This window comes from Ambystoma mexicanum, chromosome 2p, assembly GCF_040938575.1.
Source record: "Ambystoma mexicanum isolate Mex_15411 chromosome 2p, UKY_AmexF1_1, whole genome shotgun sequence".
Taxonomy (NCBI): domain Eukaryota; kingdom Metazoa; phylum Chordata; class Amphibia; order Caudata; family Ambystomatidae; genus Ambystoma; species Ambystoma mexicanum.
The window spans coordinates 1,208,817,534-1,208,843,529 of record NC_090923.1 but is presented as its reverse complement, the minus strand read 5'-3'; the positions used below and the strand labels follow the sequence as shown (position 1 = coordinate 1,208,843,529).

Genomic DNA, 25,996 nt, shown 5'->3' with positions numbered 1-25,996 from the left:
CCACAGTTCAAGGGTGTTTATTGAACTTCATAAATGCTTATCTACACCTAAATCTACAGATGGGAGAAAGCTACGACCATCAAATATTAATTACGCAGTCCTAGTGGTGAGATACAAATAGTGTGGCGGGTTGCGTTAATGAAAAAGAAAGAAGTGTTCACAAAAATGATATGTCAGGATGTTCAGGCCATTGGCCTCCCTTACCCACATTTTCAGCATGGGGCAAGGCGGTTCACTCTAGCGTAGCACATGCTCTGGCTTCTATAGCATGAGCATACAGTTCAATCACTAGCATCCAAGCCTTCTGTGCTCAAGTCTATTTGCCTATCAATGTCTCGTGATTCAGAGGGCCGGATAAACAAAACAAACAAAAAAGTTACTTTCCTCTTACAAGTACTCAATTCAGGTGATTCACTATTCACCCCAGATCCCCCTCAGCCGGGCTCAGATCCCTTTAATACAATGCTCGTCACTTTGGATCCCCCTCTTCCAGGTTCAGATCCTCTTTCTGAATGTTCGTCGGATATTCTTTCTTGGGTGACACATGGTTCACCCCAGATTCCCCTCAGCCGTGCTCAGATCCCCTTCTTAATACAATTGGTCTCCCTCAGCCGGGTTTGGATCAATTTTAGTTAGCATCAACTATCAAAGACTTTCAAATGTGCACAGGATTTGGCTTGACCCGTTGCAGGATCACTTCGATTTCACAATTCCTTTTTACATTTGCCACCTTTCAGTTGAATACCTAACAGAGACCTTTGAATGAGCCCCCACGTGGCACCGGACCACTCTGTTTATGATATCTGACTTGGCTGCAACAGTTCAGTCACTCATCTGCTGTTTAATTATACTGTTTAATTATATTCGCATCGCTTGTCACATACGCTTCACACACTGTTCTCTTCAGTTTTCTCAATACAATTTTGCCGCTTGCAACCGTGGATTTGGAAATTGCTCATTTCTGTGCTAATTCCCTTCAAGCTTAGAGACGCCCAGCACTTTTGCTGGACTTTAGGACTTTTTTTTTATCCTGGAGTGAGATGGACCTTTTTCTCACTCGGTCATATATTTTTGATCTGATTTGGACTCTGTTTCTTTGTTCTTGGAGTCTGACAAATTCCATAGGCATCTACTTTTGTATTGTGCCACACAGCACCTTCAGTGCAGTGTCACAGAGATGTCCTCTGGATTTCTCATAAGGTTTACACTAATTCTCTCGGGTAATCTGCTATTCCCAAGAGGAGTAAAGTGAAATTGACATTACTTACCTGTTTTTCCTATGTAGGTCCAGTACACCCCATCTTATGTCAAAGTACCGGGGGGATTACTTAGTAGCCCCTTTTCCTACTTACTCATGTAACATTCTTTATGTTACCCTCACAAATTTTAATGGCTGGTGGCAGTGGTTTAAATTTTCCTACCACTGTGCGTTTCTACCGCAGGCTGAACCCTCAGCTGCAGTATTGCACCCGTGGGAGCCATTTTGTAAAAATGGCACGGTCTTCCTTTTTCGCCATTTGTCGCTTGTGTGGTCTTCCTTGGGTTTTACTCTGCGCACTAAACCAGGTTTAACCCTTTTGTTCATTTTGTCTTTGGCGGGCTTCAATGCTGAAACCCACCTCTCGCTCCAGTGGGTCTGGCTGGGTGTCATGCGTCGGCCTTCCTAGCGCCTGTGGAACTCCTGGAGGCTTCGCCACCATTATTATGCTCCATTACGTTGTTCACGCTTTCCGCTTGCAGGACTAGTCTTTTGTCATGCCTCTCTCTTTCCAGTGCTTCGCCCGCCTTTTACTTTCACGTTGAAACACGCTAGTTACCTTGCTTTGGGTCTTAAGACGCTTTTTTTTCCACTTTCAGCCTTTGGCTACTTTCCTGCGCTCGTTATTTCCCTATTGGTTGCCTTTTTCCATCTCTTGCTACCTTTTCCTTTCCGTGACAGATCTCGCTCCATTCCAGCTCAGGACGCGCTGTAGCTTTCGGTGTTCGTCCTACCGCTCATTTGTTCCTCTTTCTGTTGTCTCCCCTGGCAAACGCTTGCTTCTTTCTTATCTTAATCTGTCCTTGTCTTCCTGTCTTTCGCGCTCTGCTATTAACAGCGTTTTCGCCACTTACATTCCACACATTTGTTAAAGGATCTCATTTGCTTCCTTCCCGGAAATGTCCTCTTCCCTTGGACTAGCTTTACACCTACCTGGAACAGTGGTCTTTTGTCCGTGCAGTCTATTCTGCTGCTTGCTTACCTGGATCGTGGACTCTTCACCACACTGCACTCCAGTTCCCCTAGAAGCATCGGGTCATTTGATCGTCCTACCTACAGATACTTATGCTCTCCTACTCCACCGCCTTTCATCCCAACGGAGCTCCACACTCGACCAGCCTTTCAAGAGGTTTTTTCTGCCATTGGCTTTTTCCTCTTGCACAGGCATTCTCGGGCGGGGGTCCAGTGTCTGCAATATCTAATACGGCGACATTGTAGCTTCCATCCGGGGAAGGCCGTAACTCGTCACCAAGAAGAAGTCGGACTGGAGAAAGAAGGGCAAGAAGCTTCAAGTCTCTCCAGAATACTCAGGAGAGGAGGAAGGGGTTCTAACAGTGCTTAGTGATTCAGAAGCAAACATAACAGACAGTCTTGACACAGGGCAGGAAGTGAGGAAGGAGACTCTTTCCTACTCGCCAAGAGTCAAATATCACTAACCAATGGCTAGTGTGAATGTTTCACTCTGGATACAAATTTACACTGCACCTAGAATAATCATGAACCCTGTCCCTGAAGCCCAGCCCATGGCTCCAGTGTGCCTGGAAGGACAGGATGTGAGGGAGGGTCCTGAAACTCCCCTGTCCTTTGTCTATAGGAGTGCTTGAATGAAACTAGTCCCGATTGGTTAGCTGGCTGTCCCTGCTGCGTGTTTGATAGTCTAGGCTGTGCATGAATGGGAAAATTCGCTTAAAAAGGCGGGTGTTACGCTCACCTGGTTCCCACAGGGGCGTCGATTGGACCCGGACAGCTGCGGTCTCCACCAATGTGATGAGCAGTGAAGAGATGACAGTCTGGACTGGCCCGCCTAATCTTGTCTGCTGAACTCGAAGTATTCTCCTGCAAGTCGAGAAAGGGATTTAGCCACCCGTGGACTTTAGTGATGGCCCCCCAACAGTTCTCGTTCTCCCCACTAATCACCTCCGATAACCCCTTTTGGTAACCTCACCTTATGTTTTTAAATGATGAGCTCTCCATCCTGCATGGCATGCAGGGGCACGTAGATACCAGTTACTTCACTGGGTTGAAGGTGCTGGAGGAGTTCCGGAGGAATATTGACTCCAGTGTCTATAAAGTTCCAAGAGTTCAATATGTCCGATGTTCACTCTTGTTCCATTCCCTCGTTGGGTTGCAGCTGGGTCCAAACGAATATTGCCTGGGGGCAGCTGATGGCGTTCAGGTAAGAGTCTGTATTACCAAACACTGTCCGGTAAAAGTTGCATGAGTTTAACTTGCTGTGTTCTCTCCCTTTATAGGTGCGGCATAGGAAGATGCGGCGAATTAAAGAATACCACCTCCGGTGGTAAAGCAGGTAAGTCTATGGTGGCAAAGAGATTGTCTGTCGGTTTTCTCGGCTCACCTGGTTATTCCTTTCGTTTTCCCCCCCAGGTGCTGGGTTTCGACAAAGAAAATGATGGAGGCAGCGCCGAGTTGAAAGATGCGGTGGACTGGCGAGTATAACGCGGCGCTGCTGCTGGCGAAGCGACGCGTGCTGAAATAATGTCCTTTCCAGGCTCGGAGATGTGCTGGGTCCAGAATCAGGTAAGTAATCAAATAATGTCCGTGATCTAATCTCTTCTCCTTACTTTTCCTTTTGTCTAGCAGCTCTGGATTCGAGGCGGGCATGGCAGAAGACTGGATGCGGACTTGCAGACACTGAGCGTCACGCTGCTGGATGCAGAATAACGCGAAGCATGGGCTGCTGTTCGGGCGTGGTTTAAATAGCCTGCAAAGTAGTCCCAGGTAAGAAGTTCCCCAGAACCACACCCGAGTGAAAAATAGTCCCTGTAATAAATAGTCCTATCTAGGCCTCACGTTGGCTTGGACTCATTTGCAGTATGGTCTGCATAAGGTAAGTAAGGTCTATGAGCCTTGCGCCTAAGGCGCCAGGACTGAATCGAAACAGCCCCCAGCCGGGGCTGTTGGGGTTTTAATGAGTATCTGGATGCCTGCTCCCAGGGCTGATGGACTCGATCCGGATGCCCGGGGGTAGGCATCATGACAGCGGGGTTTGTGGGACTACAAGTAGAGTCGACCACTGGAAGAAACTGCTGAAGAAGACACAGTGAAGAGAAGCCCGCTGTAACCTCCTGGACCTTGCCTGATGAAGCTCTGCTGCTGTGCTGACCTCCTTTCTCACCTAGACAGGGAAGCTCAGACAGAACGACTTCTCCCCTTGGGCTAGTGGGACCAACTAACCCCTAGACGAACTCCACTTTGGTGCAATCCCTGACTTGCTGTGCCTCTCCATTTCTGCAGAAGCCCAATGCCAGGGGTCGAGTATCCATAGTAGAGTACAATGTCTCCCGCGGAACAATCCCAGCCAAAAGCTCCAGGAGCCTCCTAAGGACCCTCCAGAAGCAGGAAATCCTAATCCAGAGTCCCCTCACCACAGTGCAGGACCGAGGGAGCAAGAAAAGTCCAACCGGTGTCCATCATTCTGCATCAGTGATGTTTGCGAAACGCTGAAACCGTGACGTGCCACTGAAACAACGAAAACCCGTAGCTGCCGATGACCTATACACCTCCCCCCCTAGAGTACTGCCGCAGGAGCCCTCCAGATGTCCTCCTCTTGTCCCCCATGACTGAGGCTCAGGAACCAGGGTCTGCTTGGCTGTAGCAAGACGGAATCCAGCTGGACCCCTTTCTTCTAACCAAAAGGTACTTTTTTGGGCTTGGGGGTACTTACCTTCTCGCCTTAGGTAGTGTTTTCTCACTTGAGATTTGCACTTTGAGTTGATTTCAACTCCCTTTCCACAAGCTTAACAGCTTGTGTCCCCTACAAGCGATTTTTCCAAACTCTAACTTTGTGGAAGACTTGTATCCAAGAAGCGCAACAGAACTATAAACTGTGTCCAATTGACTTTGGCTGTCCTGGCTCCCTAAAGGCACTCTTCCAAATCCTTTGACTTTGGTATTGCTTATCCCCCCCATAGGTTGTGGCTTGCTAAACACGGCTACTGCTGGGAAAGGCTCATCTAGACTTCATTGGAGGATTCAGTAGTCCTCACATTTTCTGAGAAACTGTTCTAACCTTTTTACTTCCCTTAACCTTTCCTTTCTGCAACTCAGAATCTACAAAGTTTATTGGTGGGATATATAAATGCAAATACTATCCTTGTGATTGAAGTCACCTCAGTGTGTAGGAGAAATTTATTGAGCATATCCAAAGATTTTTCACTGGCTTTATTGATTCTGAAAAGTAATTTCAAAGTGTATTTGTATTGTTACAATCTCATGCCTTTTTAAAGAATGCTTATTAAAAACTGATGTTAAATAACTATTTATAACTGAAACCTTGAGTAAGTGTTATTTGGCTACCTGTATTTACGGATTTCATTTGTACAGCTCACATTTACCCCTCTTGAGAAGCCTGGCTGCTCAGTCACACTACCAACTTGTGTAGTACAGACCTATACCAAAAGCTGAGTTACCCAATACCAAGCAGATAACTCTTGTGTAGTCTCACACAGTGTGACTGCACCAATTCTTACTTAACACTTGACTATTGCAACAGCCTCCTCCACAATCTACCTTCATCCATTCTGCGACCCCTTCAGCTAAACCAGAATAGGACATCCAGACTTATCCTTGGCCTTAAGCCCAGGGACCGCATCTCTCCTGCACTAAAAAGCCTCCGCTGGCTCCCGGTTGCTGCAAGAATCAAATTGAAACCCCTCTGCATCATCCACAAGGCTGCCTGGGGCCCACACGATCTGCAACTCTCTCTTACCAAATACTCTCCTACTAGACCTGTACGCTCCTTTGGCACCAACTCTGTGTGTAAAGCGTGTTCCTCAGCTGGATTCCTCCTCTGGAACAGCCCCCCCCTCCCTCTGCATCTTGAGCAGGACCTTCTGAAGTTCTAAAAGAACCCTGATGACTCCTTTTCCTCCTCTTTCCCTTCTTCCTTCCTCTGCTAATGCCACAGTTGCTGTGATTGGTGACGTGGACCCTTATGCATACTCTGGGCCTCTGACAATTCACACTCGATCTCCCCAGTATCTGTCTTCCTCAGCACACCCTCTGCACTGGAGATTCACACTTTTCTCCCAACATGGTTCCTCAGCACACATCGAAGGAAAGGTGACATAACACAAGCATTCAAGTGACCCACTGGAATGCAGGAGAGATGACACCCATTTGGATCTTACACTTAGGTTTGTTCTATTCTCTTGAAAGATGGGCAATCAGTGACTGCCTAATGTAGTAGTCCTCTATGTGTGGTCCATTTCTCCAGCCCACTCACCCCTTTCCTCCACCGGACTACCTAACAGATAGAGCACATCTCCTCCAGAGACAACTTGCATGGTTGTCTATGCTTACCAGAGCAGCTCTATTAAGACATTCTTTGGGCATCTACCCTCCCTTTGATCGGAGCAAGTAGGAGCTGCCTATTCTTGTGTGTCCAGCTTCTCCGCTAAACTACAGTAGGTCACCATTGTAATTATTGTTAATCTATTCTAAATGAGTATGCAAAAGAGTTAGGCTCCAGACACCCAGGAAGGTGAAGGGGTTTTGGTTCTAGAAGAGATCAAACTACTAAAATCATGCATCTTCTACATATTTCCTTTTGGTGTGGTTTTCCAGTTGTGGTCATCCAGATACTCGCATTTTTCTGCTCAAGGGAAGGTGTTCGTGTTGTGTTTTGGCCTTAGGGGCCATCTGATTTCGGTCAGCTAGAGGCTAGGTACAAAGTCCCAGCCAAACTTTTTCTGCAAAGATTAGCACCGTTCACATATGCAGCACGGTGATACTTATCCATGCATAACTGTTCGACCTCTTCTGGAATGGCACCAATTGCACAGTGCATGGGTGTATAGCGGACAAGCTCCTCGTACAGATTCCCCCTACCTGCATGCTTCATTACCCACACTCCAATCCCTTCTAAACTGGAGCTCGTGAAGTTACAGCTCAGTAGAAATGATGGATCTTATTCCACGTGTGTCTGGAGCCTTGTTTGTATTTGCATTTTATGTATATAGCACTTTGGTTTATACTCTAGGACTACACGTTTAAACAATGTCTGAGCCGCAGCATTTCTTAGGCGCTTGCATACACCTTAGAGCAGGTGGATGGCACCAGAGCCGCCCCCCCCCCCGCATGGCCTGCTTTACAGGTTGGCATTTTCATAAGAGTCTAAGACATGGGACATATTTTCCCACTTCCTACCAGCAACAGCTTTAAGGGAGACCATAGCATTTCTGTTACACTGCTTGAGGACATTTAGTGGGTATGGGGGGGGGGTGCTCCCAGCCTCAGTGGTAATGAACTGGATACTAGTTTGGTGTTTCCAGTGAATTGCAGATCGGGACTGTGCACCCCCCCCCCCCCACCTCCTTTGGGGATGGAGTTCAGCATAGCTCATTATACCAGGCACCCTCACAATGTTACACACCTTTTCTGGGTCTTTTCAATCTGCATATCAGGGTTGCCCACTCTGAGGTTTAATTCTAGAGCGAACCCCAAAGGCCACTAGGAATTTTATCTAGGCCTCAGTTAAGGCCCCTCCCAAGACTCGTTCCTTTCTGCTCAGATGGGTCTGGACTTCCTTAGCACCATGCCCCCTACATCGCCACACATCTTATGTTTTTACTTTATGGTGTGCTTTAGCTTGCCAGAACAGAAGAGGCAGAAGCGCAAGGCTACTCTTCGGGTGAGCATCTAGACCGGTCTTCAAGTCGAGCATTTCTTCCTTCCAGCCAGAACAGTTCAACCACAGGTGGAATGGTCTGGCTACCACGCACGAGGAGGTTATTAAAGTATGTCCTTATCTCTGTGCCGTGCCACCTGTTGGCAGTCTCTTTTGTCCTTCCAGCACCTCTGTCGTAGACACCCACATCAATACAGCGGCCTCTGGTTGCTCCACCTCCTCCTCCTACATAGGTGGCTGTCTCCACATCTCTAGTCATGCCCGTTTCCGAAGAGCACACATCACAACATTCTGTGGCCACCTATCCCGAGTTACTCCAAATCCGGGGCTAACATCTAACCTGCTCTCCGAAAGGAGCATTGACAGTAGTTTTGAACTTCAGGACTCAGACATCCTGAGTTCTCTAAATTTCAGCCCCCTGGCATCAAATGATGCAGAGAGCCGATTCTGTCGCAACCGGCAAGGGGTGACCATCACTCTCGTCCATCCTGTGAAGTCTCCTACAGGGGTCTGCCCCGCAAAAATCTTCATTCTTCATCTGGTGCTGCATATTTAAGTTGGAACTGTCCGGAAGAAGCACTTGAACCTGCCACCCCGGTGTACCCCACTCAAAGGCCAGCAGCTCATTTGCCCAGCGACCCCAAACCACCAGACAATCTGTGTGAACTGCATCAGTGATGTTTGCGAAACGCTGAAACCGTGACGTGCCACTGAAACAACGAAAACCCGTAGCTGCCGATGACCTATACACCTCCCCCCCTAGAGTACTGCCGCAGGAGCCCTCCAGATGTCCTCCTCTTGTCCCCCATGACTGAGGCTCAGGAACCAGGGTCTGCTTGGCTGTAGCAAGACGGAATCCAGCTGGACCCCTTTCTTCTAACCAAAAGGTACTTTTTTGGGCTTGGGGGTACTTACCTTCTCGCCTTAGGTAGTGTTTTCTCACTTGAGATTTGCACTTTGAGTTGATTTCAACTCCCTTTCCACAAGCTTAACAGCTTGTGTCCCCTACAAGCGATTTTTCCAAACTCTAACTTTGTGGAAGACTTGTATCCAAGAAGCGCAACAGAACTATAAACTGTGTCCAATTGACTTTGGCTGTCCTGGCTCCCTAAAGGCACTCTTCCAAATCCTTTGACTTTGGTATTGCTTATCCCCCCCATAGGTTGTGGCTTGCTAAACACGGCTACTGCTGGGAAAGGCTCATCTAGACTTCATTGGAGGATTCAGTAGTCCTCACATTTTCTGAGAAACTGTTCTAACCTTTTTACTTCCCTTAACCTTTCCTTTCTGCAACTCAGAATCTACAAAGTTTATTGGTGGGATATATAAATGCAAATACTATCCTTGTGATTGAAGTCACCTCAGTGTGTAGGAGAAATTTATTGAGCATATCCAAAGATTTTTCACTGGCTTTATTGATTCTGAAAAGTAATTTCAAAGTGTATTTGTATTGTTACAATCTCATGCCTTTTTAAAGAATGCTTATTAAAAACTGATGTTAAATAACTATTTATAACTGAAACCTTGAGTATGTGTTATTTGGCTACCTGTATTTACGGATTTCATTTGTACAGCTCACATTTACCCCTCTTGAGAAGCCTGGCTGCTCAGTCACACTACCAACTTGTGTAGTACAGACCTATACCAAAAGCTGAGTTACCCAATACCAAGCAGATAACTCTTGTGTAGTCTCACACAGTGTGACTGCACCAATTCTTACTTAACACTTGACTATTGCAACAGCCTCCTCCACAATCTACCTTCATCCATTCTGCGACCCCTTCAGCTAAACCAGAATAGGACATCCAGACTTATCCTTGGCCTTAAACCCAGGGACCGCATCTCTCCTGCACTAAAAAGCCTCCGCTGGCTCCCGGTTGCTGCAAGAATCAAATTGAAACCCCTCTGCATCATCCACAAGGCTGCCTGGGGCCCACACGATCTGCAACTCTCTCTTACCAAATACTCTCCTACTAGACCTGTACGCTCCTTTGGCACCAACTCTGTGTGTAAAGCGTGTTCCTCAGCTGGATTCCTCCTCTGGAACAGCCCCCCCCTCCCTCTGCATCTTGAGCAGGACCTTCTGAAGTTCTAAAAGAACCCTGATGACTCCTTTTCCTCCTCTTTCCCTTCTTCCTTCCTCTGCTAATGCCACAGTTGCTGTGATTGGTGACGTGGACCCTTATGCATACTCTGGGCCTCTGACAATTCACACTCGATCTCCCCAGTATCTGTCTTCCTCAGCACACCCTCTGCACTGGAGATTCACACTTTTCTCCCAACATGGTTCCTCAGCACACATCGAAGGAAAGGTGACATAACACAAGCATTCAAGTGACCCACTGGAATGCAGGAGAGATGACACCCATTTGGATCTTACACTTAGGTTTGTTCTATTCTCTTGAAAGATGGGCAATCAGTGACTGCCTAATGTAGTAGTCCTCTATGTGTGGTCCATTTCTCCAGCCCACTCACCCCTTTCCTCCACCGGACTACCTAACAGATAGAGCACATCTCCTCCAGAGACAACTTGCATGGTTGTCTATGCTTACCAGAGCAGCTCTATTAAGACATTCTTTGGGCATCTACCCTCCCTTTGATCGGAGCAAGTAGGAGCTGCCTATTCTTGTGTGTCCAGCTTCTCCGCTAAACTACAGTAGGTCACCATTGTAATTATTGTTAATCTATTCTAAATGAGTATGCAAAAGAGTTAGGCTCCAGACACCCAGGAAGGTGAAGGGGTTTTGGTTCTAGAAGAGATCAAACTACTAAAATCATGCATCTTCTACATATTTCCTTTTGGTGTGGTTTTCCAGTTGTGGTCATCCAGATACTCGCATTTTTCTGCTCAAGGGAAGGTGTTCGTGTTGTGTTTTGGCCTTAGGGGCCATCGGATTTCGGTCAGCTAGAGGCTAGGTACAAAGTCCCAGCCAAACTTTTTCTGCAAAGATTAGCACCGTTCACATATGCAGCACGGTGATACTTATCCATGCATAACTGTTCGACCTCTTCTGGAATGGCACCAATTGCACAGTGCATGGGTGTATAGCGGACAAGCTCCTCATACAGATTCCCCCTACCTGCATGCTTCATTACCCACACTCCAATCCCTTCTAAACTGGAGCTCGTGAAGTTACAGCTCAGTAGAAATGATGGATCTTATTCCACGTGTGTCTGGAGCCTTGTTTGTATTTGCATTTTATGTATATAGCACTTTGGTTTATACTCTAGGACTACACGTTTAAACAATGTCTGAGCCGCAGCATTTCTTAGGCGCTTGCATACACCTTAGAGCAGGTGGATGGCACCAGAGCCGCCCCCCCCCCCCCGCATGGCCTGCTTTACAGGTTGGCATTTTCATAAGAGTCTAAGACATGGGACATATTTTCCCACTTCCTACCAGCAACAGCTTTAAGGGAGACCATAGCATTTCTGTTACACTGCTTGAGGACATTTAGTGGGTATGGGGGGGGGGGGGGGGTGCTCCCAGCCTCAGTGGTAATGAACTGGATACTAGTTTGGTGTTTCCAGTGAATTGCAGATCGGGACTGTGCACCCCCCCCCCACCTCCTTTGGGGATGGAGTTCAGCATAGCTCATTATACCAGGCACCCTCACAATGTTACACACCTTTTCTGGGTCTTTTCAATCTGCATATCAGGGTTGCCCACTCTGAGGTTTAATTCTAGAGCGAACCCCAAAGGCCACTAGGAATTTTATCTAGGCCTCAGTTAAGGCCCCTCCCAAGACTCGTTCCTTTCTGCTCAGATGGGTCTGGACTTCCTTAGCACCATGCCCCCTACATCGCCACACATCTTATGTTTTTACTTTATGGTGTGCTTTAGCTTGCCAGAACAGAAGAGGCAGAAGCGCAAGGCTACTCTTCGGGTGAGCATCTAGACCGGTCTTCAAGTCGAGCATTTCTTCCTTCCAGCCAGAACAGTTCAACCACAGGTGGAATGGTCTGGCTACCACGCACGAGGAGGTTATTAAAGTATGTCCTTATCTCTGTGCCGTGCCACCTGTTGGCAGTCTCTTTTGTCCTTCCAGCACCTCTGTCGTAGACACCCACATCAATACAGCGGCCTCTGGTTGCTCCACCTCCTCCTCCTACATAGGTGGCTGTCTCCACATCTCTAGTCATGCCCGTTTCCGAAGAGCACACATCACAACATTCTGTGGCCACCTATCCCGAGTTACTCCAAATCCGGGGCTAACATCTAACCTGCTCTCCGAAAGGAGCATTGACAGTAGTTTTGAACTTCAGGACTCAGACATCCTGAGTTCTCTAAATTTCAGCCCCCTGGCATCAAATGATGCAGAGAGCCGATTCTGTCGCAACCGGCAAGGGGTGACCATCACTCTCGTCCATCCTGTGAAGTCTCCTACAGGGGTCTGCCCCGCAAAAATCTTCATTCTTCATCTGGTGCTGCATATTTAAGTTGGAACTGTCCGGAAGAAGCACTTGAACCTGCCACCCCGGTGTACCCCACTCAAAGGCCAGCAGCTCATTTGCCCAGCGACCCCAAACCACCAGACAATCTGTGTGAACTGCGAAAATCTGAGCGACTGTATAAGTATAACTGTTCCTGTCCTCCCTAGGAGAACATTGGGTGCAAAGCCCTTTGCCTCCTAACTCCCTCTTAACTCACCTTTGTTTGTCGAACCTGGGTCAAATAACCTACCCCTGTGCTAGCCTGGGATCTACGAGAGAGGAGAACTCTGCAATCTTTGGACAAACACATATTCCACTTTTAAATAGTTTTGAACAGTTTGGAATTACCACCACAAGCCTGTTACATCCTTCGGGAGTACCTTGCCTGGAGAAACCTGTATTGGAATTTTATGGTCCTTAGGTTTTAGGCTTTTTTCCCCCCTCAAAGGGTGAAATGAAGACTGTATGCCAACAGTTTATCTCATCTCCTGTACTGCTATTGAAAGTGGAGGAATGCAGGTTGGGAGCCTGATTCCCCAGTTTGGGTTCCACAAAATGCAGCCTTGCCTGAAACATCTGACCTTTCCCCTGGTTTGCTAAATCTGCAACATGATTAGCTTTGTCTGGGAGATTATAGGGAGAATGAGAGTGTGGGCCATTGTACACAGATATTTCACCTAAGTATCTAGTCGCCTGCGCTGACTGGTGGAGGCACTATCCTTTGCACTGTACAAACCGCCTCCCCAAAAGGTAACCTGGTGAATGTTGCACACAAGACTGCAGGTACCCAGGTGGACTCAGATATGTGGGTCAGCACCTGACCTTCATTACACTAGCAGAGATTTTGGGGAACTAGGGGTGGTGACATACGCCAGTATCTGGGTGGAGGACGTCTCACTAAGTAAGTATGCAGAATCATAGTGGGATTATTGTTAAGTAATTGGGCCACAGGCTGCCCAAATGAAGCTGGTTTGTTTCATGTAACACTATCTTGCTCCTTGCAAGATTCTGCAGTAAAGTTATTAAACTACCCCCAGTCCACTTCCCCGCTCCTTCTCCCACTCCCCCCGCATCCTGAAAAAGGCCAGAAGTCCTCAAACACTTTTCTATATGCAGGATTGCTGGGAAGCACCTAGGACACAACGGATAGGGTAGGATTCAGTTGGACAAATGTTATGGGAGGTCTTCCAGCAGAGCATGCGCTGTGCTTATGTTTGAGCAGACAAAGTGCCATTTAAGTGGTCTCTGAGAACCAAGTCACTTTGAGGCGGTCTAAAGCACTGCGATTGTCTTGTATTAAACGTGGAACATTACACACTGTGTTGATTACCCGCAGACCAGAACTTCAAATTGAGTCCAGGGAAGAAACGTGAGCGACAAGCAGAGCTCAGAATGGGTCCCATGTAAGCAGAGCTCAGATTGGGTCCCACGTACGCAGAGCTCAGATTGGGTCCCACGTACGCAGAGCTCAGATTGGGTCCTATGTATGCTGTCCTATATGGTACCCCCCCTTCCCCATAAAGCTATCCTATGCATACTCACCCAAGAATAAAATGCTGCTGAACCAGATTATGGAACAGGGGGCAGTGAGACCAGAGGTTTTACTTACTACACACAAGTAAAGGGATCCCTCCCCCCTTAAGATTTTTGCTTCAAACTAAGAGTAATATTGGTTGCTTTGGGACTAACTCGAAGAACCCAGAAGCAGTAATGTGGGCTAAACCATCCATGCTATCAGTTCAATAAACAAACCATTTTAAGTAGGAAGAGCTTTTGTCGAGCACATTTACATTTCAGAACGACCATAGAATTAGAGTCATGAATGCCACCTGCCAATTACAGGCTGCCTAAATTTCAAGGTTCGCTAATTAGGAGCATTCAGAAGTCCATTTTTTGTCTTCCTGGAATTCTCATTTGTTTCCAGGGTATAGGAGTAGGTTGTCTCGAGTCAAAGAAAGTTCAGAGGTCACTTATATGCTGGGGAGCCAGACAGACTGACGACACCAGTTGTCTCACAGGACCAAATGACAAGTCAAACCGATCAAATTAAAGGAGAAATTACATACAACGTACTGAAGGCAACCATAGTGGGTCATTTTAACCATTCTAACCCCTATAACCTCCAAGGATCCCGTGGTCCTTAGCTACCACAAAATAACATATCAGCAGACCCACCTAGTTCTTGATGGGGCTACAACTGCAGTAATCACCATTTAGAATCAGTCAATTCACGGCTTCTGCCGATCAGAGACTAGCAATTTAACACTGAAGTCTTCGGCAATCTGCTTTGACTGGGTTAATTTGATGTAGTGCAAACACAGTAGAAGTCTTTGGCTAGCCCATTTGCTTTAGACCCACTTGCAAGTACATCTTTCAATGTGTGCACGTTGGCAGTCAGGTATTTCCAAAGTTTGCAGACGGAAGTACAACGCAGAAGTCCTCTAGTGCTTTGCATGGTCAGGGGCAATGCTATGGGCAAATATGATTGCCAGATTGGTACTACAGCAGGAATGTAGAGCAGCAAAGCGGTTCACAAGGTTTTCGTTTTCTCCCCGTTTGACGAAGGAGAAAACTAAAACCTTGTGAAGCTCTTTGGTGCTCTACATTCCTGCTATAGTACCATTCTATATGTCTTCTTCTGTTCTCGTCTAGTGAGCGCTCTGAAGCCTATGGGTGATATTGTGCTATATAAAAACCATGATAGATAGATAGATAGATAGATAGATAGATAGGAGATAAGATAGAGACATGCAATTCTATGCCAGATTGTAGGTTCGTTGCAGCAGATGTACAACCAGTTGGCCAGATAGGGCTTCATGAATGACATCTTAAGATGTATGAAGGCAGCTACGGCTACTGTGACTCAAGCACTTGGCTTATACAAGCCAACATACAGACAACATAATTTTGAACAAAAGGCTGTTTTGAAAAGGCCATTGTGATAAACTGATGCACAAAACATTGATTCTTGCATTGGAATAGAACCTGCCCCTATAATCATGTAAAAGCAGCCCATCTGATACAGGGGATTTCTCCGATAGGCATTTCCGCAGCTGGCGTACGATTGTTCTCGGTCATAGTGGGAAGAATACATTTAGGGCACACTTGCCAGGCACTAACCTGCTTTGCTGCAGTCAACCGTGAAAGAATTCTTCTGGCCCACATAGGCCTTGTTCAAGCCAAGCCCCTTGGCCACCACCTTGCTGGCATCGGAGGACAACTTTGGCAATGCACTTTGCTGTGTAAAAGCCTCCGCTTTGGTGATGGAGTCCACAAACACAGATGAGGTCTCGTGGTTACTATGACTGGTCACTAGGCGAGATCCTGTTGGAGAGGGAACAATACAGTAAGTCGGCTGAATCTGTGTCAAGATTCTTGTAGCCAATGAGCCACAAACGACAAAATCTTACCAGTAATCTTTGCTTTGAAGGGACTTCCCACAATGTGATAGGGTCCACCGTACTTTATGGAGATCAGATAGCTGCCAGGGACCATGGGTGTGTATGTGACCCTGTATCCCTCTGCACACTCTTGACAATCCATTTTCACTTTGGACGGCCCATCGATTGTGATAGCCAATGCCCCAGGGCCAGCGCTAGTCGTGTTTACAATGAACTCTGCTGCAACTCCTGCAAAAGAGGGGGAAAAAGTGAGCTGTTTAGACAACTGACCCTCTCATGGTGCTCAAATCCCAGGGCAGAGAATTCACTGCCGTACCTGTGACGCCTCTCTCCAAACCCGCACCATAAGCAGACACCATGCCAGGGTCTCCAGCTTGACTGGGATCCCCAACCCGGATCTTGAATGGGCTGCCAGGGATGTGGGATCCATTGAACTTCACATCAATCACATAGAGGCCATTTTCTCTGGGGATGAAGCGCACTGCATACTTATCTGAAACAGAAAATGGTTGTTAAGAATAAAGTATTCCCCCCCGGCCCAAAGACAAAACAGATGAACCAATGACTGGTGACCCAAGCTAGGTTAACCACCCCCACGCCCCTCATCTCAAACTATGTTCTGACAAATTATATCATACAGTAGGATCAAAGATAATCTCAAACACTTCAAACTAGCCTAGGTGGACCTGCCTTCCAAAGGTCCAACTCCTTTGATTAAAGACGGCTTTATTGAATTTGGACAGGCCATTGTCCACACACACATTTCCTGTGTGGTACCTCCAGCATCTACACTTTTCCTAGTCTCAGGATCCCACAGTTCACTACCTTATTCTAGCTCTAGGCAAAGGATACCCCGTTAGTGTGTTAACTACCCACAGATCAAACCATGGCATTACACCCCCACACATGGGCATCTATTTATTCCCCGACTGGAAAGGACCCAATGTTGGTTTGGCCAGCAAGTCAACCAGTCAAAACATTTTCACCTCCATCTACTGAGGACTCGTGGATCACATGCAAATTGTGTCTTGTACCACCATACAAAGCTTGGCAAATAACTGGGTGTACCAAGTCTTTCCAAGAAATCGAAAATACAACTCGTACAAACCCAAGCTGCAGGATTCTACGCAAACTCTGGACACATTACATCAGATTACAAATATTGTAATTGCTTTAGTTATTACCCTCAAGCCCATTTGCCTTATTTATAAGGCAGTTAGGAAGATTGTACAACACTATCTGAAAAGTCAGAGGCATCATTTTCATGTTGGTCTAGAAACAGAATTTGTTGTATGATGGTCGCAATTCTTATCCGAACTAAAGATTCCTTTCCTAACCCCCCACCTGTCCCCCATAAGTATGCAAAATCCACAACCCTTGCATCAGTGAGACTGCATCTTTTCACATTGATGGGAACAATTAGGTTTACCTAGAAAATATGTAATCTGTTTATTAAAAATGGAAATATCTAATCTTCGATATCATTTGATGTTTAGCACATTTCCCACTTTTGCCAACACCTGTTTTGAGCAACTGCTCGTCATAAGGGCATATTTAAGTGATATTCATAAAACGTGAATAGTACACACATTGTTTGACTATGAATAATACTTATCGCACTCTAATCGGTGTTTCAGGATTACACTTCAACATCTGGTATGTATATAGTAAATGTTCACTTTGCAGTGTGTACCTCATTTGGTATTGGGATTGGTATCCTGGTCCCATTAGATCAGTTGCCTTACATTTTGAGCCTCCTCTCCTTATTGTTATAGTATTGTATTCTGGTTACACAGATGCTACAGCCGCTGTTCTGGACACCGTAATACTACGTGCAAGATTGGCCTAGAACACCCGTAACCCATTTTTCATCGATCATCCATAGTCATCCACAAATCTTCTGATAAAACCCTCAAAGAATTGAACCGATCCTGTAACTGGTCATTACAAGGTCCTTGACTTTGGAACGCCTTGACACCAGAACAAAGGCCTTCAGAAACGTCCAAGGTGTAAGAACCTACGAGTGCAGAATGTTGGGCAGAAAGCCCACTTTTCACCACAGGTGGTAGCCCCCTCTACTTTTCACTAGCTTTCCTGGTTTGCCTCGAGACCTTGTAACTCCTATGGTGGTGGTAACCCAAACGACTGTAAAACTGTTCCAATGGGTGAAATCCCTTTTTGCTGGATCCTTTTTGGACCCCCGCCCTTCATTCATCACAATGGAGGTGTAGTAGTTGGCTTGAAGATGAGGGGTCACTCGTCAGTTGGTGTATGTGAGCGGAGGCAGCCATCTTTGTCCACTAAGTGAGTTCAAGCACTTCAAGGTGAAGTCAGCCTGAACCCAATTGTCAGACAGTGGATTCCTTTGTGCGAGACCTTGCCAGAATGCATTGTGTGCTTGGAGGGATGGTCAGCCTTGGACTCTCCATGCCTCTCAATTATGGTTTTGTGTGATGTCGGTGCAGGGTTCACTCACTTGTTCCAGGGGAGGACAAAGCGGAACCAGAGCCCCGGGCCCCTCCCCATCCCAGCCCCAATGAACGCACCGGGTCTACAGTTGGATTGCTGTACCTGCACTCTGGAAGGCATGCTTTGTGAGGGAGAAACAACGTTTTGCACCAGCCGCACCCTTTGGGATGACAGAGCTTTGCCATGGCATTCTTAGGGATGACAAAGACAACAAGAAGGAACTCAGAGCAGTGCTTCTTCCCCAGGATCTGGAGAGACAACTGGGTCACTGACCCTGCTTGCAGGCCTGGTCTCCCAAAGCCCCGGTTCAATGTGTGCCTCTTTCCCAATTGAATCCGAAGACTCTGTGCCCAACACATAGAACCCAACATAAGCATTTCGATTCCTTTACCAATGGCCCAAGAGTTTTGAGGTGGCGCAGCCTCAAATCTTGTGACTGCACAGTTAAACTCTCCTTCCCGGTCCAATTTCTTCAACTTTTCTTAAATGTCCTCGTTCCAAGCCAACCTCTTCCTCCAAAGCTGCCTCTTGTGCCTGAGAACGAGGAAAATCCTGCATCGGTGGCCAAACAGACTGCTTTCTGCTCCGATTTCAGACATGGAAATCTTCAAATAAAGCATAGACCACCCTTCCAAAGGGCCTGGGTGTCTCATCTACTTGGTGTGTGTTAGTCTATTCTGGGCGCTGCACATCCAGTGAAGCTCCAGCCTCTGGAAACCCAGTCCCATGGTATTGCTCTGACCCTTTGGCACTGTGGTCTTCATCTTCACAAAAGAGTCTCTCCTTCCAATAGAAAACCAGGAGCAGTGCCTTATGAGCCCTTTCACACTGGAGTTATCTCCTGCTACCAACTGCCCTGATTCGCAATACTGGCCCCGCTTGGTCTCTTGTGAGCACATCTATCAGAACCGAAAAGCATTTTATAGACCAGTTACTGCCGCTTTTTCTCCTGAAGAGCGTGGACTTTAAAATAAAACCTTTAAAAATCAATATGTAAGTGATATATTGTGACTTCTGTTTTACAAAGTTTGGTTTACTGGTAATGGATCGTTTTTCCCTTTGACCATTCTTAATATAAAGATGTTATACAATTAGTGTGGGGACCTTCTCTTTGGTATACACAAAAAGCATGTGCCACACTTGTAAACCAACCCACTGAGTTACACCTGGGCTGCTCAGTCACTGTTAGGAAACATTTTCTCTCCATTGATTTCAATGGGACACTCTTCCTTTTGCCTGTCCCGACTTTTTTGAAGGGCAGTAAAGCCTTCAGCTTCACTTGAACTTTGCTCATTGTAATGGGGAATCGGACTAGTCCCTCAGACTGTCGGTACTGTTTCTCTTGGCAATTCTTTTATTTTGGTAATTGCACAGAGTACCTTGCAGTGCAATGGGGTTATCAAGTATCCCTCTCACTTAATCCTTTGGGTTTTTCGTCACATTATATGAGCCGAAAATAAGCTGGTGGCAGCAGTTATATTTTCTGTTTATTATACTCTTGTACTTTTATGTTTACCACAAATAGCTACTAAAAGGTGGCTAGCACCCCAAGAAGGCCGCACCACAAGGATTTTCACTTTTAGGTTGGTCTTCTTCCTGCCCTTTCAGGCCAGGAAATCCCATATACGGTCATGCACTTGCCTGGGAAAGCTGCAGCTTTGCAGGCAAGTGATACTGTGTGTGAGCCATGGGGAGGGTCTGGGGCTGTCTGGTCCCAGTCCACATCCCTTGGTGCCAGAGTCTGCTGCTGGGAGGATGTGAAACCAGTGGTCGTCCGATTGGAAAACTAGTGGCTGTTTCAATGTGGCAGATAATTTCCATTGGTGGGCTTGGACTTGCTTCCAGCTCCAGTTCCTGATAAGAGGATGACTTCTTCACCCATTCTTCAGATCTACGTGTAGCAAAGAATCCAAAAAAGGAGCAGCCCGCTGACAACGAGAGGACAACTTCTGCAGTGGCCCAGCAACCCCTCCAGTGACAGGCACAGTGAAGAAGCCCTGTTCCTCTGCAAGATCCTAGAAGACCCTAGTCGGAGCTTCAGTCCTTGAGACTGGTTGATCCACTAGTCCAATGCCTACTTGAGGTTGCATCCCCAAGAGCCTTCGACAGTGTCCCTGCACTTTAAGGTGGAGTGACCAGCTCCCTCGTGTGATACCCTGCAAGAGACGCAATTTTGTGGTCAAGACCAGAACTCTAGTGGTTGCCGGCTTGTGCCATAATACACCCTCTCCTGAAATTTCAGTATCGTAGCATCAAAGGAAGCTGTGCTGGAGCTGCTTCTGTGACCACGCTTGGAAGATTGCCTGTCGCCACGTGAAAGTGGTGACTGTCACTGGACCTCCTTTTCATCCATCCTGTGGAGTGTCCTGAAGGAGTCTGCATACATCTGGTGTTGCATCTTGAAGATGGACCAGACTGGGAGAAGCACTTGAACCTGGAACCCCTCCCCTGGGCACCACTTACTCGAACAAAGGACACAGGATAGTTTCCCCAGCGACTCCCAGATGATCCATCCGTGACCTGGTCAAATCTGAGTGCGGGGGTAAGAATACATAACTGTTCCTGGTGCCCCCTCACACCACCCAGTTCTCCATAGGATAACATTGGGTGCAAAACCCTCCCTCTTTACTTACCTTTGATCGTCGAACCTGGGTCAAATATCCTACCCCTGGGCTAGCCTTGGGATGAAGAGAGGAAAACGTACCAGTCTAACGGTTGGAAATTGCCACCACTAGCCCATTGCATCGTTTTAAAGAATACCTTCCCTGGAGAAATGGCAACACCTCTATTGGAACCTGTGGCCTTTGGGCGTTAGGCCCCCTACACCTTGGGCTGGGACTAAAGCAAATGGGGGGTTGTGCTGGTTTGTTCTAAATGATTTGATTACTTTCCTGCCTTATCTAGTTAATTATTCACTGATGCATTGCAAGTGAACCTACTGGTGAGTGTATATATGGTTTTGTGTAATTATAACTGCTAGTTTAATTTTGGTGTGTTCTTAAAGGCCTAATAAAACCTATTTTTAAATCGTCCTGTCTAAGCTGATTTATTGTGTTATTCTGTGTGACCTAATTGGGGCACAAGACCACTCTCTCCTAAAATGAAGCTTTCACTGATCTCCCACCATGGGGTTTTGGCTAAACTTCAAGACTCCATGTTCACCATAACTAGAGCGGCCCCCCTAAAATCTTCCCCTCAGGGTTGATTTGAGAACTGCCACTTGGGGTTGTGTGAGCCAGAGTTAATGACTAGTAGTACCAGAGTCAGGAAAATATACCAGAGACCCCTAACGGAAGTGTCCTCAACAGAGAGGACTGGACAGTTTTGCTCTATAAAACTCTAAAAGAGTCTATAAAACAGCGCAAATGGCTTTGAATCAGCAAGATTTAGGAATATAGACGGTTTACATTTAATGGAAGATTTTAAATCCTGCCCCCTAACCACTATACCCCCACACACTTTTCTTTCACCCTACAGTTAGTTTTTCATGTTGGCGTGGTACAAAGCAGTACCAAAAAAAACAAAGTCTAAGCACTTTGTTCCGTGAAAACCACCTGGACCAGTGTGCATCTCACCTTCATCAATCTCCGTCACGTAGCACTCTTCCAGGGCCCCTGAAGGGCTGTGTACTTTAGCGTCAATGACTCCTTTGGCACCGTTGAGACTTACTGCAAAAGAGGCTGGTTGGTTGACCTTTAACCCTGACTCCTAGAAGCATATCACATTAGTTAGTAAGACAAAAAAATACAAACCGCTCCAATACAAGAGCACAGGTGGGATTACCAAATGTAATACTCTTTCATGAGTTAAAAATCCAAACAGACTTCCTAGTTTTATTAAACCGTGGCGGAACCCACTACCATTTTACTCCAAATCTTACCAGTATAGCATGGAAGCCCAAGGGAGGATATTACTAAGAAACTCTAGTAGCACTGAAGACTACCCGCCTCGTCCTTCCATCCCCCACTGATTCCCCCCACCGCCACCCCTGCAGGGGTAATTGCTACTGCACGCAAAGCAAAACTCCCTTCCAAATGGAGCTACTGGCTTACCCAATCAGGAATTAAAGGCCAAAGACAGGTTAAATTGAAAGAATAACCAAAATGCCACTGCATGCGTTCCTAGGTGGCAAACCCTTAAAACCTTTTAATGAACCAAAATCTGTGGACCAGGACAACATAGAGCCAACCGGGTATGACAGTCAACCTTAATTTCTTAAAGCAGGAGTGAGGGGATAGCAGGATGCAGAATACAAGCTTAAGTGTGCCTAAGCACACATGCCAACATTATCCATTCCATTGCAGAGACACTTGTCCAGAACTGGTTTCAACTTTGCATTGTTGAACTTGTGGTCTTGGGCGTTGCCATTTATAAACCCAGAACTAAAAGTCAGAGAATGCAAAGTTAAATCAGAACTGGGCTACTGTCTCCCCAGTGGAATTAATGCTAGCATGTATGAGAGAAAACGGCAAAGGCACATGTGTTCAAAGGCAACCAGAAAATGCCCAATCGGAATGTAGCAATGGAGAAGGCAACCGCAGGGTTCATCCAATAAACACAGTAGCCACAATGCATATTCACACACGGGGAAAGGCGCTCAGCCAATCAGGTGGCTGGAACAGCAGGCGAGAATACACAATCCCCGCCCATGGTCCCAGCCACCAGAGGTCCTTGCCTGAGGGAGGGTGGGGGGGGGGGGGTTTGGGGCTGGTGCTTTTTTTCTTCCTTCTGTTTTCCAATGTAGGGAGGCAACAGGGAGCCTCTCCCTATTGCCCTGCCCCGCCCGGCAATAAGACCCGATTTCCCTCCGCACACCCTCCACTCACCTGAGGGACTGGAGAATTTTGCTCTGGTCCCGGAGCTCCTCCTGTCTGGCCGCTGCATCAGGAGATCGGCTGCGCAGCAGCGCGGCTCACCCGATAAAAAATGTAGAAGCCATTCGCACCCTGGACAAATCCCGTAGGTGTGAATAGCTTTCATGCCCTGTCAGTCAGTTGGACATGGGTGGTAGCGGGCAAGAGTCCGAGCTCGGACCTGTCTTAGCTTGGGCGAGCCATTACCAGCCATGTCCGCCTGACTGGCAGGGCATGAAAACTATACTCATGGGCGAGCCTCTGAGAAATACTTATTGCACGGAACTGAGACATGGGTACATTTGTATTACAAAATTTTAAGTTTTAAAGGACAGCTTACAAATGCATTTTTGAACACCCTTTTAACTGCCCAGTTATACCATGGCATTGAAATGTGAGGAATCATTAGCTGAATAGCTCCTCAGAAAGTGCCAATTATAGGTGGCAGTTCAGCAAAGCATACCTGCTTAAACAGCAATGAACACCAGTCTTAAAAGCCATGGGCTGGACACCCTAATCTTACCTGTGTGCAGCTAAAAGGTTTAAAGAGGGAGAAGATTCACAGGAGGCACTCTGTGGTATTGTAGTAATATTCCGCTGATCAAATTCTCCACTCATACCTGAACACTGAGGCCGACCACTGACAGCAAATTATCAAAAGTACAGCGAACTCAACCACCCAAGTTCACACAATCCCATTAAGACCAACAGTCCTCAATCCTAAAGCAAAAGCGAGTACCACACCACTGCAGTGCTCTCCAAAACTCTTCCTCTTTAAAGCATTAGCTGCACCATGGATCCAAGCACACCGACAGAAAAGAGATTCTGTTACAAGCCTTTAAGAAAGACACGAGAAAAACACATGCACAGGCCCCCCCTTTGGCCAGCTGGGGAAGCCGCCTCCACCATTCTGTCGCTTTGGGTGGGTGTGCGACTGCAGTGCGGTCTGGCTTCACTGTTCCTAGTTCACCTGAAGAGTTGCTGCTTGCGATGGTCTAAACTGAGCATGTGTTAGTTGAGGCCTAGGGGACTCCACTGGAAGTTAGTGGTTGGTGTTCGAGGGAATGATGGGACTTTGGCTTTAATGGTTTGGTGACCGCCACCCCATTCTGGACCAGCAAATATTGTGTTCCCGGGATGTTAAAAACAAACAAGGACACAACTGCTGCAAGGGCAGGAGCCTAGAGGCGATTCGGGCTTGCACATGGGCGGCAAAGGAACGGAAGCAGCTTAAGCACATGTTTGATAAAGACAAGGGCAACGCCAAAGGGTGTGGCCAGTCCTCCATACCAAACAGGTCAACATTAAGAACCTGAGTGGGGTAGAAGCAACCTCATGGAAGCTACAATTCTAGAGTAAGTGTTCGAAAACCACTAAGGACGTGTTAATGTAGACTCAGCCAGTTGCATAGGGTGACCACGGAAAGGAATATAAACTACACTGTACAGATGGTCACCAATGATAAAGATACCCTGCCAGATCAGCGATGTACGCTTTCCAGTTAATGTTACAGCACATTCTGCCCATCAAGAGGCTGCGCCAGTTTGTCTCGCTCCCTTCCACATTACCATTTCTGCTAACCTACCCTAGGAACTTGCTTCCAACTAACCGGCCTCAAGCCCCTACACCAAAAGCAGTACTTTGAGACTATTGTTCGTCTAAGGTTTTTTTTATAGGATGCCCCTTCTGCACTCGTCCCTTTGTCCAACTCCAGGGGATGCAACCTTTGGCTCAATAGAGCCACTGGTTGCAGACCCTGCTCCAACTGAAGTCGCCCTTCTGTGTGTCTTCAGGTTCTAGCCATGATTCAGGGAAGTGAAGGCCCCAGGTCTGGCTTAGAGGGGGGACGAGGAAGATTGTTTTTCCCAGTGCCTCACCTGAAGACTGGTAACAGTGAGCCTGCGAGCATCATCCGATGGTGAGGTCACAGGAACGACGAAGGGACTGTCCGGGATGGGGTCATCGTTGAACTTCACAGACACTTCATAGTCTCCTGCAAGGGAAAAGTACTAGTGTAAAACTGCGATGAATACCTCTTTGGTGTTTCGCATTGGCAAATGCAAATGCTTTATAGCATATACACAGTTGGTTAGAATGTGACCACTTGCGACAAAACGGAATCTGCAACTTGCAGGGTGGGGGCCCCCAAATTAACGTGGTGGGGCTCTTCAGACACAGGAAAGACTAACATCCCACAGAAAATGTCCATCACAAAAAGTGTGGTTACAGGTAGGAACGTTTCGCAAATTGCTGTAGCTACATTAGCCTCTAGTGTTATAGGGTTTCTTGCAGAATAAGCCCACACTTTGTAAAAGCAAACTAATGATCAATCTGGTGCTACTTTGCTTTGATACAACTTAACCTTTGAGCTAAAACAGTTACCAAAAGCCATTGCTCAGCATCTATAGATTTAGCCAGACGTTAATGCCCTTTGAAACAGAAACAAGGCTATCAAAAAATACTACATGGCTTCCGGTTTAGAAACTAAGGGGCAGCACATTTTAGGAGAGAACATGATATATTTTAGAACTCATTTAGCAGAAGCAAATGTGATTTAGAAAATTCCCAATCGGTTCAACAATTTGCCCATTACCACCTTGGAAGAGGGTCCCTTAAACTAAAGCTTTTTGCAAGTTCACTGTGGCACAGCAAGCAAGCTTCAATGCGCCTCACTGCAATGCACTGCACTTTGTGGAACAATCTTGCTGCAGTGGGTTCAGTCAGTGGGAGGCTACACATGTGCAAAGGCACGAGATCCACATCACTCTTGGACCTATGCTACTGAAGGGAACAATGACTTGTCTCAGCCAAAAAGGCAGGTCCGATGGGAGTATACCCCCACACCACACACAGTTACACAAAAGATATAACATAACACAACAGACGTACTTGTAAAGCGCACGTTCACCCCCGAAGGGGCTTCTTGGCACTA

The 25,996-nt window shown here is 46.9% G+C and overlaps 1 protein-coding gene across 4 annotated transcripts in view; it reads right to left on the bottom strand.

The window, feature by feature from the left end:
• FLNA (filamin A) overlaps positions 1-25,996 on the bottom strand; it is a 275,782-nt gene that overhangs the window by 15,105 nt on the left and 234,681 nt on the right. For all 4 annotated transcript variants that reach the window (XM_069645454.1, XM_069645456.1, XM_069645455.1 and 1 more), the window contains 5 exons: positions 24,942-25,057; positions 21,787-21,919; positions 16,059-16,235; positions 15,752-15,970; positions 15,462-15,665 (listed from right to left, as the gene is read on the bottom strand). In XM_069645454.1, coding sequence (XP_069501555.1) covers positions 15,462-15,665; positions 15,752-15,970; positions 16,059-16,235; positions 21,787-21,919; positions 24,942-25,057 — 849 coding nt within the window. The remainder of the gene's footprint in view (positions 1-15,461; positions 15,666-15,751; positions 15,971-16,058; positions 16,236-21,786; positions 21,920-24,941; positions 25,058-25,996) is intronic.